The sequence below is a fragment of the Ruditapes philippinarum genome, unplaced genomic scaffold (genome assembly GCF_026571515.1).
Source record: "Ruditapes philippinarum isolate M1 unplaced genomic scaffold, ASM2657151v2 ctg1749_1_1_1_1, whole genome shotgun sequence".
NCBI lineage: Eukaryota > Metazoa > Mollusca > Bivalvia > Venerida > Veneridae > Ruditapes > Ruditapes philippinarum.
In genome coordinates this window covers 59001-79781 of record NW_026857129.1, presented here as the reverse complement: position 1 = coordinate 79781, position 20781 = coordinate 59001, and the positions used below count along the sequence as shown (strand labels likewise).

The 20781-nt window shown below is 31.1% G+C and overlaps 1 protein-coding gene across 1 annotated transcript in view; it reads right to left on the bottom strand.

The window, feature by feature from the left end:
- LOC132748858 (protein mono-ADP-ribosyltransferase PARP14-like) overlaps positions 1-20781 on the bottom strand; it is a gene marked incomplete at its 5' end in the record, with an annotated part of 96317 nt that overhangs the window by 18914 nt on the left and 56622 nt on the right. The window contains 7 exon segments of the mRNA XM_060738514.1: positions 8323-8447; positions 8688-8905; positions 9577-9786; positions 15183-15356; positions 18540-18605; positions 19063-19224; positions 19536-19593. Of these exon segments, the coding sequence (XP_060594497.1) occupies positions 8323-8447; positions 8688-8905; positions 9577-9786; positions 15183-15356; positions 18540-18605; positions 19063-19224; positions 19536-19593 (1013 nt within the window).

Below are 20781 nucleotides of genomic sequence, written 5' to 3'. Positions count from 1 at the left end.
TTTTCAGTTTCCGTTCATTATCTCCCCAACGGTACAACACATTCAACTCAAACTTGACATATGGATATGTCATGAGAAAATACAGGTCAAGTTCGAATTTGGTCATGGGTTGATGATTTTTGGCAGAGTTATGCCCTTTTTACTTTGAAAATAATATGAAATTTTCAGTTTCTGTTTATCATCTCCCCAACGGTACAACACATTCAACTCAAACTTGACATATGGATACATCAAAGGAATGCGCAGGTCAAGTTAAAATTTAGTCATGGTTCAATGATTTTTGGCAGTGTTATGCCCCTTTCACTTTGAAAATAATATGAATTTTCAGTTTCTGTTTATTATCTCCCCAATGGTACAACACATTCAACTCAAATTTGACATATGGATATGCTTTTGGAATGCCCAGGCCAAGTTCGAATTTGGCCATGGTTAAATGATTTTTGGCAGAGTAATGCCCCTTCACTTTGAAAATAATATGAAATTTACAGTTTCTGTTCATTATCTACGCAACAGTGTTACATATTCAACTCAAATTTGAAATATGGATATGTCAAAGGAATGGGCAGGTCAAGTTGGAATTTGGTCATGGTATCATGATTTTTTGGCAGAGTTATGTCCCTTTCACTTTGAAAATAATATAGATACATCTTAGGAATAAGCAGTTTAAGTTTGAATTTGGTCGTGGTTGAATGATTTTGGACAAACTTATTTTTCCTGAATGTTGGAAAAATTTTGAAACTCATACTTTTGTGGAAATGTATGTAGCCATTATTTTGGCTACAAATATGCAATATGCTATTTTCAAAAGGTTAAGACTGAATAATTTCAGTGCCTTGAACATGAAAATGGTTTGTGTTAACATTGAAAACTTTTAAGGGCTTTGAACTTAAAATGAAAAAAATAATTTGTTCAAACAAATTTGGAACTAAATATTATAGCATCTGAAATTTTGGCTGCATGCGGGGGCATCCGTGGCATGATGACACATTTCTAGTTATCATAAATTTATGAATCATCTGCACAGAATATGCACATATACTATAGATATTGAGTTAAATAAAATTAGGTAAAAAGTCCTGGTGGGACGAAAATTGTAGTCATCTGAAACAAATTAATTACGCTGCGTTACGACGATTTTGATGGACAGATGATCAACAAGATTTTCAGAAATATATTTATATGCACAAACAGTTTAAGTTAAAAAACACCTTTATCAGCATACTAAAAGAAATAAGTCTTCTTGAGTTTAATAAAAATCCTAAAGCATTTTGGCAAATGTTGCAATCTAGTCAAAGGAAAGATGAAATTAAATCTCAAAATATAGAACCAAATACATGAAGGAATTGTTTCAAACGAAGAATAATCTCACAGGATTAAATAATATTGATTTGATTGAGACTGACTTAACCGACGAACAAAATGCTATTTTGAATATGCCAATTTTAAAAAGTATACATAATTCAAAAATCGGGAAATGGCAAGGAAAAGAGGGATTTGCGGCAGAATTTTATAAATTTTCATCAGACATCATTACGCCTTTTTTAAAGATTACTTTATAGATTTTTTGAGACTGGCGATTTTCCTGATACTTTGAGAGACATTTTTATTGCACCTGTTTGTAAGTCTGGCTATAAATTCGAACCATCAAATTATAAAGGTATATTGTTGATAAATGTTATTTAAAAATATTCTCAAATATTATTTACGATTGCTTATGTACATGGGCTGAAGAATTTCACAAAATAGACAAGGCTCAAGCAGGTTTTTTGGGCAGGATGTTCTACAACAGATAATATATTGACTTTGCAAAGTTTAGTACAAATATATCTTAGCAAACCGGTTGGTTGGTTTTATTTTCTTTATTTTGATTTTCAAAGGCCTTTGATGTATATTACATCACAAAGTGTTTAATATTTTACATAAGATTGGGGTAAGGGGAAGTATCTTGCGTGTACTTATATCTATGTATTAAAATCTACGCGGTTAAGTCGACAAAGTAACTTAGCCGTATAACTATAATGTTGGTACAAGGCAAGGGGGCGTATCTAGTCCAATAATTTTATTTTCAGTATTTATAATAATGAGTTATCTCGCTTCATGCTAATAACAAAAGGTCATAGAGAAATAAAATTCATAATATAATATGTATTCTTTTTGAAAATGACGTTGCAAATTGCACCAACGAAACAGCAAATGAAATACATTTACAATTAAATACCATCGAAGAATTTTGTAGTAATACGGGAATGACTATAAATCAGTCACAAACCGAAATAATCGTGTTTAGAAGTGGTCCATTACGGTCATAAGGACGTTGGTCATGGTGTTCCTGTAAATTGGTATTACATCTTGTTACAAATACATGGAATTAATATTAAAACCTAAACTTTCTTGGTCTAATTCAAAACCAGAACGTGCTGCACTAGCCAAAGAATCTGTTTTTGCTATTAAATCCTACATGATTTTTAACACAATGAATATTTTAAATCATTTGATTCAATGGTCAAACATATTCTCACCTATGGAGTGGAAATATATGGCACTAAATATTCGGATATTTTAGAGCAAGTTAAAATTCAATCTTGTAAAGATTTCTTTTTTGTGTTAATTCTTCAGTAAATGATTGTGTAGCTTTGGGGGAAGACTTTCATTGTGTATCAAATCATATCATATCAAATGTATAAATACTGGATTAATTTTTTATGTATGCCTGATTATAGATTTATTTAATGTTGAAACAACATGATACGTGACAACATGATACGTGTAGGAAGAATTAATTGGGCATCTTCTATTAGAAATTTATTATATAGATATGGATTTGGATTTTTTGTATAAACCAAACTATCGGTGATATTAATGTTTTTCTGTCTTACTTTAAACAAAGACTTGTTGATTGTAAATTGTATAACTGGTATCAACAGATAAATGATTCGTCACGTTTTGATACATAAAATTATAAACAATTCAAAACTATATCAAATCCTGAAAGACATTCATGTACTAATTTACCATTTTATATAAGGAAAGCATTTGTTAAAGTCATTGATTTTTTAATTAAAACTGGATTGGTTTTCTAAGAGAATATTCTTATTGTAAATATTGTTATGTTAATTTTGATACACGATATCTTAAAGATTAATTTCATGTCTTTAATGTTACAGATATAGACATGAACGACAACAATTTTTACTTAAATATCCTGTAACTTTTTTATTACCGAATTTACATTTCATGAAAACAAAGGGATGTAATTAAAAATTGTTTTCTATAAAGTATAAGCCAAATTTTTTCAATAAGAAATGAATGCATATATTTTAATGATTTTATTTACATAAAATAACATTAAAATTTTCAGTACATGTTTTATATATTCTTAGATGTTAAAATTTTTTTTTAGAAGCATGATTATATACATATATTAAATTTCATGTAAGTGTTGTAAAAACCTTAATAGCAACATGCAGGATCTTTAACTGGTAAAACGGTTTATTTGATAAGTTAGTCGCCAGACAAGCTTTACCGGTATTATGCATAAACAAGCTAACTTATGTAGAATTATTGTTCTTTAATATTGCACTTTCAGGGTCTTACCCTTTAAGATTTGGTGTATGGGACAAAAGTCTTGCATTACTGTTGAATTTCATAATTTTCCAAAGGGAAACAATCCGACAATCTTGTCAGACAATTTTCAAGGGATATTACTCTATTTGTATCAACTAATTTTATCTTATGTTTACATTTATTGGATGTGTGGTTAGTATTAAGAAATCAAATGATTGGTTTTTAAATGATTGATTTTAAGGTATTTTAATGTCGTCATTTCTTGATTGGAAAAGTCATTGTTTTTGAAGAAGAGATGTTGGAAAATTGATGTTTTGTGGTCAAGTTCTTTATTTCTTAATTTGGTATGTACTTATCCTGACTGTTGCTAAATGCTTTATTGTAAATATGGAGAATGCATTATTGTGAGTCTGTTCTATTTTGGTCCAGTCAATGATTGTGAAACTCGTAAATAAGTATGTGTTTCACTATGGTATAGTGATTGCTTATCTCCCTTTCTATTTCAATTAATGTAAACGATATTGAAGATACACTTTTACGTGAAGGATTTAAAGGCATAAATAACGGTTTTTTAAAACTTTTTCTTCTTTTATACGCAGACGATATTGTGATAATAGCCGAAAGTATAGATGATTTACAAAAAGGCATGGATATTTTAAAATATTATTGTGAACGTTGGAAACTTACCGTAAATATTAATAAAACAAAAGTGATGATTTTCAGAAAGAGTGGACGATTACCAAGAAATACTAGGGTTATGTATAATGGGTCTGAAATTGAAATAATGAATAAATTTATATATATTGGTTTAGTTTTTTCTTGTGGAGGGTCTTTCGAACACACATATAATGCATTGTCAGGTCAAGCATTAAAAGCCATTTTCAAAATGAAACAATACTTACAGAAATTTACTTATATAGATATAAAACATAAAATTGAATTGTTTGACAAGTTAATTAAACCGATTTTATGTTATGGATGTGAAATATGGGGCATGAATAAAGCTGATAAAATTGAAAATATACATACAAATTTGTTAAAAAATATTTTAAGGGTAAAATTACAAACCCAGACTAATTTTGTATACGGCGATTTAGGTAGAATGCCTTTAAAACAACAAAGAATAATACAGGTTTTAAAATTCTGGTTAAAGATAATTAAATGCGATAACGTGAAACGTACAATTTGATGCTTGAAGATATTGAACGAAACAATGAAAGTGCTAATTGGGCAACGTCTGTAAGAACAATTCTTGAAAATCTAGGCTTTGCATGGATATTTCAAGAAATAGGAAATGAAAACATTTTTATAGCAGAAGTCAAGCGAAGACTTGAAGATAATTTTATTCAAAACTGGATGTCTGAAGTTGAAACGTCACCTAGGGCACATATAAACTTTTCGCTACTTTCGGGTTTTCGAAATACATAGAACAAATCAATCTTAGTAAATACCGAGCTGCTTTAACAAAATTTCGTTTATCGTCATGCAGATTGTATATAGAAACCGGCAGATGGCATAAACCGCATCCGATTCCAAGAAATGAACGCAAATGTATCTTATGTAACACACTAGAAGACGAAATTCATTTTCATTTAGAATGCGAATTATATAAAGATTTAAGAATTAGATATATAAAACAATATTTTCGAAAAAGACCGAATATTCCAAAGTTTGTTGAACTTCTTTCCAGCGACCAAAAACAAATAAATACCAATCTTGCCATATACTTATTTAAAGCCATGGAACGCCGTAGCATAGTTTTATATTAAATGTGAGTCACTTTTCCTCACAAAATATATTTTTACATTTTTCTCTTGTGGAAGACTCTATTTTGATATATAAACAATATTTTTGTATACGTGTGCATATGTGTGTGCGCGTGCGTGTGTGCGTGTGTTTGTGTGTGTGCGTGCGTGTGCGAAGTTTAATACTCATGTTTTATACTCATTGTTTTTCTTTTCAATATCTCATTGACGATGACTATAATAGGTGTATAACTGTTTGAAAATTTGAGAAGATTTACATAAAAGCATTTATGATACTGTTGTTTCACCAATCGCCTCTTATAGTTCGCAAAATGATAATGATTGCATGCAGTGATGATTGATATTTTTTACGATTTCATACATTTATGATGATTTATATAGAATTGGACCGCCACTGATTATTTTGTAAAAAAAAACCCTTGTATTATATGTTTGTATATATGTACTCACAGGCATTTGCCTTTTGTTCAATAAAATTATTCATATTCATATGGAACTATCAAGTCAACCTTCTTCTTTTATTCACCTTTGACATTTAACATTGCAGTCACTGGTGTGATAGAGAGAATGTGTAATTTATTAGAGAAAAGGTGTAATTTATTAGATTGCATTAGAGAAAAGGTGTCATTTATTAGATTGCTGTATTCCACTCATCACTTATATGGTAAGTTGCCTGTGACGCATAGTTTATTGTATAAAATGTAAAATATGTTAAACTTGAGTAATTATATAATGATGCATATGATATATAAGGACTGTTGCTAAATAAAAAGAGCTGATTGGCCGCTACATATGTTGACGATTATGTTCTGGATGTGAAAATAAGATATGGATGATGATTAATGTAATACATTGATCCTTCTTTATTTTATTTTATATTTATCTATTTTTATATACTTGAGTATATGTCTGAGTGTTGTTTTGTACCTACTTGATGTAACAACCTAAAGTCAAGATTGATATATAAACATAATTGAACTATATTAAGCTGTTTGTTGAAATTGATTTAACAATCCCAGAATCTACATGACCCTCAGGGGCTCGGATAGTAATATATTAAATTTCGTCGGTTAATAAAAAAGCAATATGTTTCAACTTAGTCTCAGGACAATCATAATTTTATATCAAAAAGGGAGACCAACTAGTTCTATAATATTGCACTACCTCTGACTGGTTACTTTGTGCGAACGCTTCAATAAGATACTATTGCACAAGCATTATTTTAAAAAAAAATATCATAAAGGGTGATAATTGAAAAAAAAGCAATGTAGAATTATGATCCTTTTCGCTTCACTACATGACTTTTCACTGATATCTATCACCGATAAAATATTTAGTCATATTCCTCAAAAAAATTTTCAAGTTATTTTTTGAACAACCATTATTCAGAATTAGAAAAGGAGATAATAAATAAAAATAATCAAGGCAGAAATATGATAGTTCTTTAACACTGCACTTTCTATTTTGTGTCACTACAACTGTTTGTTTGTTTGTTTTTTACGTCACATCGACACAACATATGTCACATGGCTACGTTCAATCTTTACTGGTGGAGCAAGACCTCAGATGACCTTCCGTGCATTTTTTCTGGCACGAACTGGCACCTGAGTAGAATCACCGACGTTCCGTAAGCTAGCTGGATAGCTTCCTCACATGAAAGAATTCAAAGTTCATGTCGTGATTCGAACCTATAGCGGTGAGGGCAAGTGGTTTGAAGTCAACGACAACTGTTTGTAGTTGCAAAGATATCATTTTGGAAAATCCTTATTCAATATAATAAAGGGAAATGATTAAAAAAGAAAGTAATGCAGAATTATAATGGTTCTTTGACACCTCACTTCACTTGTGTGAATTTGAATGAGATATCTTTGAAAGTTTGCAAGATATACTCAGCACGAGCAATATTTAATATTTTGAAGTATCATAAAGATAGATTTAGCAAGATAACATAATTATTTTAACATTGCACTTCATTTTACTAATATCTATCACTGTGTGAAGTTTGAATAATTCTTACAATAGTTTTCAAGTAATTTTCGAACACTCATATTGAGAAGTAGGTAGATATTTTAAAAACTATTGAAGCAAGGTTAAATTGTGTTTTTTTTTACATTGAAGTTCACCCCTATTGCCTTTACAAATGTGTGTAAATTCTATTAGATATAATTCGTAATTTAAATTGATATTCTGGACAAACATCTTTAACTTAAGGGAGATAATTCAAAATTAGTGGCATGATTTTAGACACTGCGCTTCCTTTTAATGGATCTATTACTGCATGAAGCTCATATAAAATTCCTTCAATACGTTTTAAGTTATGATGGACGGACGGGAGGACAAGGTAGCGTCTACATGCTCTAACTTCAGGGAAAATGATAAAGATACAATATCTGCACCTTTTATTTTTCATCAGAATTTATATAGGAGGTATGATCAATTTGCTAAAACAAATTTGAACTGCAAATTAGCAAAATGATAACATGTTATCAAAATTAAAAATGTAGATTAATTTATTGATAACATAACTAGATTAATCAAACATTTGATCAATGAAATTATATTTTGTATTCAGACAAAATAAAATTTACATTATACCTGCAAAGTTAAAGCATCACTAAAAGCTTTTGTAAATATATTTACGTATCCGATATTTACATTAATTAAAATCCATTTTTTAACAATTTTAAAGCAATAGAGTAATACCACTTGTTTTATATAGTTTCGGACCTGAATTGCGTTTCAAAGCTTGTCAATGTATACTCTGGTATAGCTCTTATCACATTGCATTGCTTGGTAGAGTTCAAATTTATATACTGGTCAATTTAATTATTTAAGTATTTATCAATAAATGACATTTTTATGCCAGTGATTTTTTTTCAACTATTTTGATGTTTTTTAAGATATTTTAAATTTAAATTCAGCAGTGGGAAGTTATTATCTTCTGGGGGCATGCTTCTTTAAAGATCAGCGGATGTGGATTAAAAAATATTACCTTTGTATTTTATCATACGCCTTGAAAAAATTGTCCTTCATCCCACAGATCTTTATCATACAGCTTTGTTGATCTATTTTGATGTCAATGTTATAATGCTTTGCTATGGATGTAACTTCTGAAACCTAAAAATATAAAGCAGACACGTCTTTATGGAAAGATATTGAAGAAAATTTTGAATATTATGTCCCTCTTTCACAAAAAGGGAGCTTTAATAACATACCAGTATAAATATGTAAAATATAAGAACTTCTTGATTCCCGATAGGATTGAAATCTTAAAATCTTAAACCTTCAGGAGAAGAAAAAACATTATAATCTTTTAAAAAATGATTTTCTTGTTGTTTCAAAATATGCTTAAAATACCTGATCTTCATCAAGTTGCTGTATAATGTAATCAGTGAATGTCTTTGACTCAACTTCTTTTTCAATAAATGAATCAAGTTTCCTTATTGCCTTATCTATTTCATCCTCGCCGAGAGAATAGATATAAAATGTAACTTTGTTGACGTCAGTCTCGTCCTGTGACGAATCTTTTTGACTTTTATTTGGGTCATCATTATCGTAACTACCACTGAACACTCCTGTGTAATGTAACACAAGCTGTCACAACTATTACATTATATTAATTCAATTGCAACCAGAACAGAAAAAATGAAAGTATAGGAAAAATATGCACAACAAGCATTGTGAAAACAATAATTAAAATATCTAAAGGCTCTGTGGAATGTTTGGTAAATTCTAAACTACAAGGGTCAATAACCAATCACACAAATTTTCAAGACATAAATATAAATTTTCAAGGGTCATGTTTGGTAATACAAATGCAACTGATTATTTTAAAACTAATTAAATTAGTAACCAATCAATTTTATCTTCTTATCAGTAAGTTTTAAATTTAATCAAGAAATATTAATTTAAATTGAATTAGATCAAATAATTCAATAATACAGATAAACTTGCAACAATCAAGCGGAAATAAAAACGAATGATATAAAAATTTATCAAGCAGCTAATATTAAAACCAGCGATTTCAAACATAAATGAAGCTTGATTTTCTCTACATTTTATAAATTTTAAAAGGGTGTTCCATAATTAATTGTATGATTTTCATTTATCAAATGAATTTAATACTATTATTTTAAAAATTTGACTTAAAATGATGGCGTTTAAATTTGAATGCGCAATTGATATACATATCAGCATTACATGTTGATATTAAATATGCCTAAAATGATTAAACATCTGAATTTACCTTTGACATTTGACCACAGTTTCCCAATTAAACCTTTTTTACTTTTTATATCATTCGCATCATACGCAACTTTAATGAAATCTCGGAGCATCGGTCTTTGAAAAACCACAAATCTAACATCCTTCAAATGCTTTGGATTTGTATTCGAGAATTCTTCGACAGCATCGACCATTCCCCGACCGATAGTCGAAGAATCTGACGTGTTCATACCTAGAATTATTGGTTAAAAGTTCTCTGTTGAAATTGCATTAATAAATCGTTGATCTGATTTCGCAACATCACATAAACACACTGGCCATGGCTTTCGCAGAAGCGGTGGGTCCTTCGCAGCGGCGGTGGACTATTCGTCGCAGAAGCGGTGGATAAAATATGGCCGTTTGCTGTCGTCGGTCAGTATATGACTGGATTTTGTTTTATGTTTTAATGTTTTACTGGAAACAGTGATACTGGAGTCAACATATATAATCTTTTAACTTATTACAAACACCAGGTGCAATTCATTTTCATTTATGCAAACAGTTCTCTACAGTTTGACTAGGGGAATTCACTTTTGCCTAAGTTTGGTTAAAACATGTACAAATGTGTGCAAAACGACCCCAAAATACAACGGCATCACATCGTATGAATGATGTTTTCACAAATGAACCATTCTTTGGAAATTTGGGAAATTATTATTGCCTGTTTATGAAAAAAATGACAAAAAATGTTTTCAACGCAGACGGCAGTGGATTCGATTGAAGCCAGATACCATTTATGTATATTTTGAGGGTTTAACTTGACGTAACGCACTTTTCAATTGAGTACAACCATTTTCTTACTTTGACATCTGAGGAACGTGATTATTTGATGTTTAAAGCAATATTATTATATATATACGCTGGTACAAATAGATGTCCGAGTTCCGCTTTCAGTTTCCTTCCATTGAAAATTACTTTGGTCGTATTATCATAGAATAATCCACGTTCAAAAATTATTATTGGTTATTACTAAGTTTCAAGTATTTTTGTGCCTAAATGCACCATTTCAGTTGAAATGCGCAGTAAAGTAAGAAATATATAGTGTCCTTTAACATTATATTTGTATTTCCAAGTTCATCAGGGATCATGCATAAGACATCCCGGCAGAAACTAGGAGTCAAAATATTTGACCTTGATGCACCACCGAAAGGAAATTTAGCGATGCGCAGGGAGTTCCATAGATGTGATGAATCCAGACAAAATATCACGTGTCAGACATTTACATGTTACACGTGATCACGTGTTACACCTTTATACCGATGCCGATTTCTGACTATTTTAAATGGGCATGGCAGGGCCGTGCATATATTTTTGCACTACGGCATATGAGTTATACAAACATAAAGTTAACACATGTTCATGGCGTTTTCGAGAGTATCATATTAGTTATAAAGATTTTGACATACAATACAATATGGCCGTATATAAACGGAAAATATTTAATATATGTTTGGAAATATAATATATATATTAAATAAACAGCAGTCGTGTATATAAACTTTATAATACTGCATGTTTGTAACGTAACTTTTCATTGTATAAACGAGACGTTAATTTAGTTATAGACATTTTTGGTTTATTTGTAACTTTATTTTCTGATTCTTACCTACATGTACCAGTTTTATCACGAATTTCGATAGCTATTAATATTGAAAACAACCGTTTATATACGACCATTTTACGTGTCACATTTATTTCAAATAACGTATTCATAATACACCAAGCATTTTTTTAAAAAAACAGGTGAGATAATTTCATAAATCGACGTCACAATTATCAAAGGAAAAGTGACGTAACACACGCACAGTATTATAAACACATAAACGCAAAATTAAGGAGGTTCAATATGATTATATTCTTTAAATTTGGCATGATGCTAAAATATGATAACATAAACATTTCGAGAGAGAAAACACTTAGCAATATCATTTCTGTACTTTTCTGTGCGTGAATTTGATTTTTTCTTTATTTGGGGCTATTTCAGGGACGGATAACTTCTCTGAAAAAACCTTTTTTCCGCTTGTTATGTTCTCCAATATACGTGTATTTGTGTATATTTTCAAAGAAATACTAAATTCCATAAAATAGTTCTGTTACCTCTCATTTCACACATAGAATTCTTTAAAAATATACATGTACCATATTTGAGACCATTTTTTCTTCTATAAATGTCACAATTTTAAGAAAAAAAGAAAAAAAACTGAAGCTGTAAAACGCGCAGGTCTTAACAAAAAGTTATAGAGAAAACTTTTCTAAAAATAACTCTTACGCTGTAAAAAAAATTATATAAATTAGTTCCTTAGTATATGATAATATAACACAGTGACATTCAAAACTGAAATTATTTTCGTATTCAAAAAGCATGTTCTGTTTATCTTAACGAGTATCTCTTTTATATGTCTGTATGACAAAAACATTGAACCTGGAACTTTCGGTCCTTATAAGTCCAAGGTTGAACGTAGATTATTCTATGATAATTACGGCTAAAGGAATTTTCAATGGAAGAACAAATGAAAGAGGAACTCGTACATCTATTTGTACGAGCGTATATATAATAATATTGTTTTAAACACAAAATAAACACGTTTCTCAGATGTCAAATTAAGAAAATGGTTGTACTCAATTGAAATGCGTTACGTCAAGTTAAACCCTCAAAATATACATAAATGGTATCTGGCCCACCGCACTGCGTTGCAATCGAATCCACCGCTGTCTGCGTTGATAACATTTTTTCTATTTATTTTATAAACAGGCAATAATAATTTCCCAAATTTCCAAATTATGGTTAATTTGTGAATGTATCATTAAAACGATGTGATGCCATTGTATTATGGAGTCGTTTTGCACACATTTTTATGTGTTTTAACCAAACTTAGGCAAAAGTGGCGTTCCTTTGTCAAACTGTAGAGAACTGTTTGCATAAACGGCAATGAATTTCACCATGTGCGTGTAATAAGTTGAAAGAGTACATATTTGGGTTCCAGTCTCACTAAGTGTTTCCAGTAAAACATTAAAACATAAAACAAAATCCACTCATAAACTTACCGACGACAGGAAACGGCCATATTTTATCCACTGCTTCTGCGACGAATACTCCAACGCCGCTGCGAAGGACCCATCGTTTCTGCGAAAGCCTTGGCCATTGTGATAAATACTACAAGGACATAAATATGTGATAATTATGTGTAAATGTATAAAACTCATAAACTTTAAAATGACAAGTGGCTATTTTGTTGTTGTGATTGAGCAAACTGATGTCTCTTACTTCTTGTAAATTTGTAACCTGAATGTAATTATTTGTTTCTTAACAGTGAGCAATAGGAAAACATTTTTCATAATGATGATATTATGTATTATTTAGTATTTCCTCATTTCTGAAAAAGAGCTCTTCTAATAGCAAAGTTTTAGTGCAGAAAAAAAATGTTCATAACTCATAAACCACACGGTAAATTTTATTTAAATTTTGCATACAGGTGACCTTTAACGTCATATGTTGTCTATTTTTCAGTTCTTTATAGTGCCCATCAGGGGTGGTCTACCTTATCTTGCAACTTGTACGTAAAACGAATCTGAACGGAAATAAAAATTTGCAAATAACATTGTTTTGTATCCAAGTAAAATCTGATTAAGATATAAATGATATATGTCGAAATTCGAAGATTTTATAGTGTTTGCAAAGTAAAAATACAGTTTTACATAATATTTCAGTTGAAGTAAACATACATTGAAAAACAACTTCATCGCCTCCAGCCAATGTATGAAAATGAAAAAGAATGCAAGAGTGTGAAAAACGCTATGCCACCTCATTAATAATACATTAAATAGTAGGAACAGTTGATCTAATTTGTTTGTGTACACCTGAACTTTGCAATAATGAAAATGTGTCTTGTAAATTTGAAAGTCATGGTCATATTTCAACATGTTTAATGAAAGGCAATGTGCAGATGTATCTAATGCACCGATGTAAATGCTGTAGTATAATAATTGATTTAAAATAAAATTAAAAGTATTCTTACTTGGTAAACATTTAGACATTTATATAGCTGTATTAACCTTTGAAATACTGTCAGTTATTATCCTTAAATCTTTTGATTTAAAAAACATTAGCTAGTTCTGAAAACATACACAAAAACACACCATTAGAGACAATAAACATGTAGATTTAAACTAATCTAAACTACATTTCTTTACAAGGGAAAGGGTAGATTTGTTTGAATCGTTATGTTCTTATAATGTACTCAAATCATTTCATAAATATCTCTGAAAAGCAAACATTTCTCTTGCTAGAGAAAAGCAAGCATTTCTCTTCTTGCTATATATTCAATGACCTAAAAATTAAATCTCAGCTTTTGAAAAGAAAATTCGATTGAAACCAACAAAACATACCATGAAAATATGTACAAAAAGAGTTGTTTCCATTTCATTATTTTTTTCTTTATAGCAACGGTGTTGATTTTAAGAATTATAACCCAAAAGCTATAAGTTGAATACTCTAAGTAGAGGTTCACAAGACAATGTTTTATGCTTAACACTTGTAGCTTTGTAGGATTTTTAAAATCTTTGTTTCATACATATAAGGAAAACACATAACATTTCGGACTGGCCAATTTTGACCACAGAGATATAGTTTAACCTTTTACTCCATGAGCATGTTGCGATAAATGGCCGTTTTCATTGAAAAACTTCCTGTAACAAGTTCAAGCTGCTATGAAACTATGAAAAATGCTTCAATACTGATGAAACTTGGCACAAATGTTGACTACACCATAGCCTCTGTAACAGCATGCTCAATCGTAAATTTCCTGTTACCATGGCAACGGGGGGACGTCTCAAAATTGCCCAAAATCACTATTTTGCATTGTTTTTTCCATCAAAACTGATTTCAAAGTTCTGCAACTTCTCAATGAATTGAGATAGAGTAAAAGGCTTTTCAGCTTCAGTTACTATTACCCTAAGATCGACCAGAGGCCATTTTTAGCCTGTCGCATGGCCAAAATTTTCTTGGCGATGAGGGGACTCCGTCCCCCTTCACCCCCCCCCCCCCAAACAGAAGGGGGCACATCCCCCTTCTGGCAACCCCCTGATGTAACTTTTGGATAGGGGACGGCACCGAAAAAGTGGTCACTTTTTTAACAACATTTCTCAAACGAAAACCAGTGTTTGGGGCCTAAATAGGGTATTTTTTACTGTTTGAGGCCTCAAAAAAAGGGGGGGCAAAAAGCCGTCGAAACACGCTTATATGAGGGAAAAGGTTAAACAATCTTAGTAGAGGCCCACAGGATAATGCCTAAGGCAAAATATATTTGCTCTTAGCCTTTGTTTAAAAGAAAGTCCAATAATATTCTTTTCACTTGCCAATGCCATGACAGCCATTTTAAATCATTGAAACAACTTTGGAAGCCCTTTACCCAAGGAAACATTTTGCAAGTTTAAATAAAATCGGACTTGTGGTTTTTAAGAAAAAAAATTGTGTACACTTTTTAATCTTTGTAACGTGGCATAAAAACTCCATAACAACGTGTTAATAAATACCATTTGCATAAATGTAAAATATTGATTAAATAATAAAATAAACACATATCAATGAACCTGTGCCAAGTGCTGGGAAAGCTAAGCTTGTCATTTTTTGCTGCTCTGCTTCTTCCAGACATTTCAGGACAGTCTCTGTTATTTCATCTGTATTCACAACAATGTGCATAATTGAATTACTTGGTAAGTTTGGAGCACTTGTCACAACTAAAAACTCACTCTTCATCATATTCTCTGAAATGATGAAGAATTTATATTACAAAAACATTAAGTTTTTACAATGGAGGCGAGTCAAATTACTCAGTTGAATCACTTGAACAGTTACAAAGAACACGTTAAAATAAAACAGGTATTCTACATATGTATATTATTGCACTTCAAAATGTTTGTATTCGTTTATTTGATTTATTGCTATTTTTATTAACATGAACTGTCATTAAGGAAACACAAATAGGCTGTTTATGTTAATTAATATAATTGTTACAAAACTGTCTATGATTACAACTGATTATGAGTGTCACGTGACCGATTATGAGTTGCGGCCCGGGGCTGAAAACTGATAAACATAATCCATCAACGTCACATTTTATGTCATCAAAACAGCTAGCTGTAAAAATGAAAGTACTATTTTAGTACAAATTGCTTGATTTTAAGCGTAAAATGTACAAATACAGTCTTACTATAATTTCAAGAATAAAAATACGGCAATTTCATTCCAAGAAAGTGAAACGTGCTCCTGGATTCTAGTGGACTGTGTATGTACAAGCAACTCTGTATAAGTTACTGTATATTAGAAATTTACAATGAAAAAGAATTTCAATGAAGGGAATATCAATTTGAAGGCTTTTTGGGGTTTTTTTAAATGCCCCTATAATATCTATCAAGTGTATTAAAGACATTAGTACACGTCATCGACGGGCCAGAAAGTGGTTTACGGTCCTGAAATGAATAATGCCCTCCGTCATTCACGCCTACTAAACAGAGCCATCGACCAAACCGTAAACAAAGTTTCTAAAAATATCCAATTTAAAAGAACATGCTTGTTTTTTCAAAAATCGAAATATGCTATGCCTTGTAGAATATTTTTCTCATCATATCGGCTCCATCACATTTGCTAGGACTCTTTCACATTGCCGATGGCGCCAGTACCGTGTCGATGGCTGGATCACATTTAAATAAATGAAAGTATCTCATTTCTAACAAATATCTTTGAAATATTTTATGTGTTGAGCCAAAGGTGAAGTAGCACATTGGTACATGCAAGATTATGTGGGCCAAAATTAACTTTATGGTTGAGAAATCACTCAAGATGTGTCTTTTCGCGAAAGAAAACACACGAGCTGATATTTGGTAAAAAATTCAAGCAAAGTCAATTTGGGGTATTTAGTATCGAAATTGCATCCGAAATGATGAGAAAAATATTCTACTTTGCATAGCATTCTTCGATTTTTGAAAAGCAAGCATGTTCTTTACATCGGATATTTTTAGAAACTGTGTTCACCTTTTTCAGCTTTATTTTGGTCGATGGCTCTACAACGGAAGTGCCGAGGGCTCTAATTTAAACAGATCACCGAAATGTGAAAGAGCCACTGTTTAAGTAGACGTTTCATTGTGCGGGGCGATAATCAACTTACGGTTTTGAATGTTATAATAACTTGATATTAATTACTTAAAAAATAAGAGTTTTGCTTTTATCACATACATGTATTTACTAAGAGATTAATACACGACAGAATATATAATGTGTATTAATGTCTTTAATACACTTGATAGATATAACGGTAACATTTTTTGCAGATTGCAGATTTCTACTTTACAGTTAGTTCTACAGTTGCCTCCCTTACTTCTATAGAGTTGCTCTCTTATGTGTTTGCTTATATGAATAAAGTTTTCTCGGAATAAATTTTTAGTATTGTTTTCGTTAATTGCAGCAAAATTGTGTTTGTACAAAATACGCTTAAGTTCTCAGTATAAATTTCAGCGATTCGTGCGTAAAACTTACTTTCACTTTTTAAGTTAATTGTTTTCATGACATAACGTGTGACTTTATTGTTTCAGATTAAGCACGTACTCCAATCGGAACTTCCTCGGTAATTATCTATAATAACCTCGGAGTTAAAACGGATCGAAAGTAGTTCTACCACGTGATTTCAAATGTAAACAGAGAGTGTATTCTTCGAGTTGTTTCGGTACAATTAAGATTGAAAATATGTCTGACAACCTATTTAAATTTAAATATGCCCACTGATGTACAATTTTAAACAAATGCGACTTAAAATCAACAGGTTGGCATTTTGTATTTTCGGTTCCTACAACCATGATTATAATTATATAGATAATGTATTGCTGTCTTTTATATCTATGAATTTGTTTAATTCAGGTGGACATTTACATGATATATTGGAAAATTAACGTCAACAACTCCTAGCATAACATTACCATTTGTTTACATGTTTAGTTTCTTAGCGTAGGTTAGACCGAAATAACGTATCCGTTCTGTGTATTCAGAGGTTTTTAGCCGAAGACTGACGGAATGGCCGAAAAGTTGCGATTGTCATAATCAATTGAAATCATAGGCAGTTTTTTTACTATATATAGTAGAGTATATATTAATTTACTGTAATACTACATGTATCACATGCATAGATACGACCGGTGTGTGTGTTTGCGTTTATTTATACTCGCCATCGGTTGCACATATGGGCGTGTCCTCCAGAAGAGTATTAGTCATTTTAAATTTTGGAGGATAGTGAAGTTTCAGATACAGAAAAACGCCCCAATTTCAGAAGCTTCTCCTGGTTCTTTAGCGCGCCAAGTGTTTAAGCACCCATACACGGGACCTCGATTTAAAGTCTCATCCGAAATACTGATTAGTAATTTTAGTTGGCCAGCCCGGGAATCGAACCCACAATTCCGAGATTACAAGTCTTGCGCTCTAACCGATTTAGCTATGCAAGCTGGCTAAAGATACGACCATACACAGAAATTACGTTTTATCAACATAATGTCATCAAGAACAAAGGAACTGTTGTCTTTATGCACGTTAAGTTGCGCATTATACGATCTTAATTTAAGAAATCCCCTCGAGCTCAAAATATTTTACAAAAGTAAATATGATACTGCGCTCATGTTTATATAACCTATAAACACGACTTCTGTCAATTCATATTTACATACTGGACAGCAAGTTTGCGGTATTATAAACTCGTTATGAATAAAGATTCTTGATGGGTTTTATGGCCGTATATAAACTGCCGGCTCGAGTTATATTTGTCAACTGTTGTTTAAATAGGACTGTATAGCCTGTCAAAATCTTTTTAACTAATGATATACTTATTATATTTTTGAAAGAAATAGTTTTGTTTGGCAAATAAATAAGGAATTAATTATTTCTAAAGATTGATGAATAAAACGTACTTTTTCGATCAAGCTCTGCTTGCAACATCTGACCCCCTTGTTGTAAAATAACTTTTGATACGGCACCTAAAAACAAAAACTTCCATTTCATTACATTAAATAACAAATATATAAATGTTCACGTGACAGGAATGAATAGTATGTCACTTTTGAATCACAATAACAAAAAAATTATTTTTAATCGAAAAAAAATATGTCAGTCAATATACACAACTTTCGTGAATAATTCTTCAATCTTCAAACAAATGGCACCTAAGCAAACAGAATATATTGAAGGAAAATTAAATATCAAATGGGATCATTATCAAAATGATTTATGATGATCATTAATAAAAACGCTCTGGAAGAGATATTGTGCATAGAAGAAACAAGAACCTTCCCTGATTATGCAATTCATACCTTGAAAAAAAGTAATATAAATGTTGTGACGGTGTCAATTGTATTTTAATACATCTTTATTTATCTTTACATCTCATAAATGTATTTAATCAAAATTTAAAAACAAATACTAGTACTGTCATACCAACAGACAAATCCAAATCTACATTGGTGCTGTTAACGATACAGTGTGCCTTCTCTGCCAGTAAATCACCAAGTTTTACAGTAAGTGTGACCCTTCCGAACATACGTGTGATAGATTCGCTGTCATTTGACGGTAATTCATAGCACGTGTCTTCAAAATCATCTGAAATTATCTTATATTAATATTAGCTGTTTTTAAACACTTATCATATATGTTTTTGTGAGAAGAAAAAAGTTCCATTGTTTCGTTATCCGCACTGTATAATTCAGTGTCACAATTACTCGTTATTTATTAGCTTACAATACGAATAACAGAAAATACCATTCGTCAAAACAATGATATACGCTTATGGTGTGATGAATTACACTCAGTTGAACCTATTCATAATCTCAGCAATCTCGAACTAAATATCAGACAAATAAAAAATTATAATATTAATTTAGGAAAACATAATATATTTTGACTGAAATTACCTCCCTTTTTAGCTGATATTCCATTGCGAAGTATCTTTGACTCTTCATTTTCAAATGCCTTAAATAAAATATTTTAATAATAATGAATGTATCTTTTGAAATTTACAAGTTAATAAATAAGGTTAATGGAGATACCTCTTTTAAAAGTTAATTGATATCACATTTTTAAAATTACTGACTTTATTATACATGTATATGGAGATATCTATACAACGACAAGAGGGTAAAGTATACAAAGACGTCTTTATTCCAATTAATGCCAGTTATCAGCCAGTCATCCAGTGGAAACAATAGCCATGTTAACATGGCCATTAACATGGCCATCCCCCGCCGAATGTGTTTGCTCATTGGAAGCTAGAATGTACTTAGTATATGTAGTAGAGCAGAATGATTCAATTTAAGGAGGTATTTTGGTAATGAAAACTGATGGCTGAAGTGATTACTGATTTGAAACATATATGAATACTGATGGCTGAAAATAACAAAGGGCAAAAATTTAAAAATAATACAGGGTAGGTTATCATTCTTGTGTGCGGCGCTCCTCCGCAATGAGATTTATCCACCTATGAAGTTTCAAGCTGATACCTCTACCATTTTTTGAGAAAAGCTACGGACAAAATGTATGAAAAATAACAAAAAGCAATAACTCAAAAATGATAAAGGGTAGAGTTATCATTCTTGTGCACAGCATTCCTATTCAATAAGATCTATCCACCTATGCAGTTTCATGTATACATCTCAGAGACTTTTGAGTTTTGCTCCACTCAGGTGAAAAATTAAGCATGAAAAATAACAAAGGGCAATAGCTGAAAAATTATGCAGGGTAGAGTTATCTTTCTTGCGCACTGCACTCCTAAATATGATCTATCCACCTATGAAGTTTCATGTTAATATCTCAAAGGCTTTTTCAGTTATGCTCTGGACAAAACTTGAGTATGAAAAATAAAAAAGGGCAATAACTCAAAAATAATAAAGGGTAGAGTTATCATTCTTGCGCAGAGCATTTCTCATTAATAAGATCTATCAACCAATGGAGTTTCATGTTGACATATCATAGACTTTTTGAGTTATGCTCCACTCAGGTAAACATTAAGTATGAAAAATAACAAAGTGCAATAACTCCAAAAATATGAAGGGTAGAGTTATCATATTGCGCACTGCATACCTCTTAAGTGAGATCTATACACCTATGAAGTTTTATGTTGATATCTCAAAGGCTTTTGTGTTATGCTCTGGACAAACATTA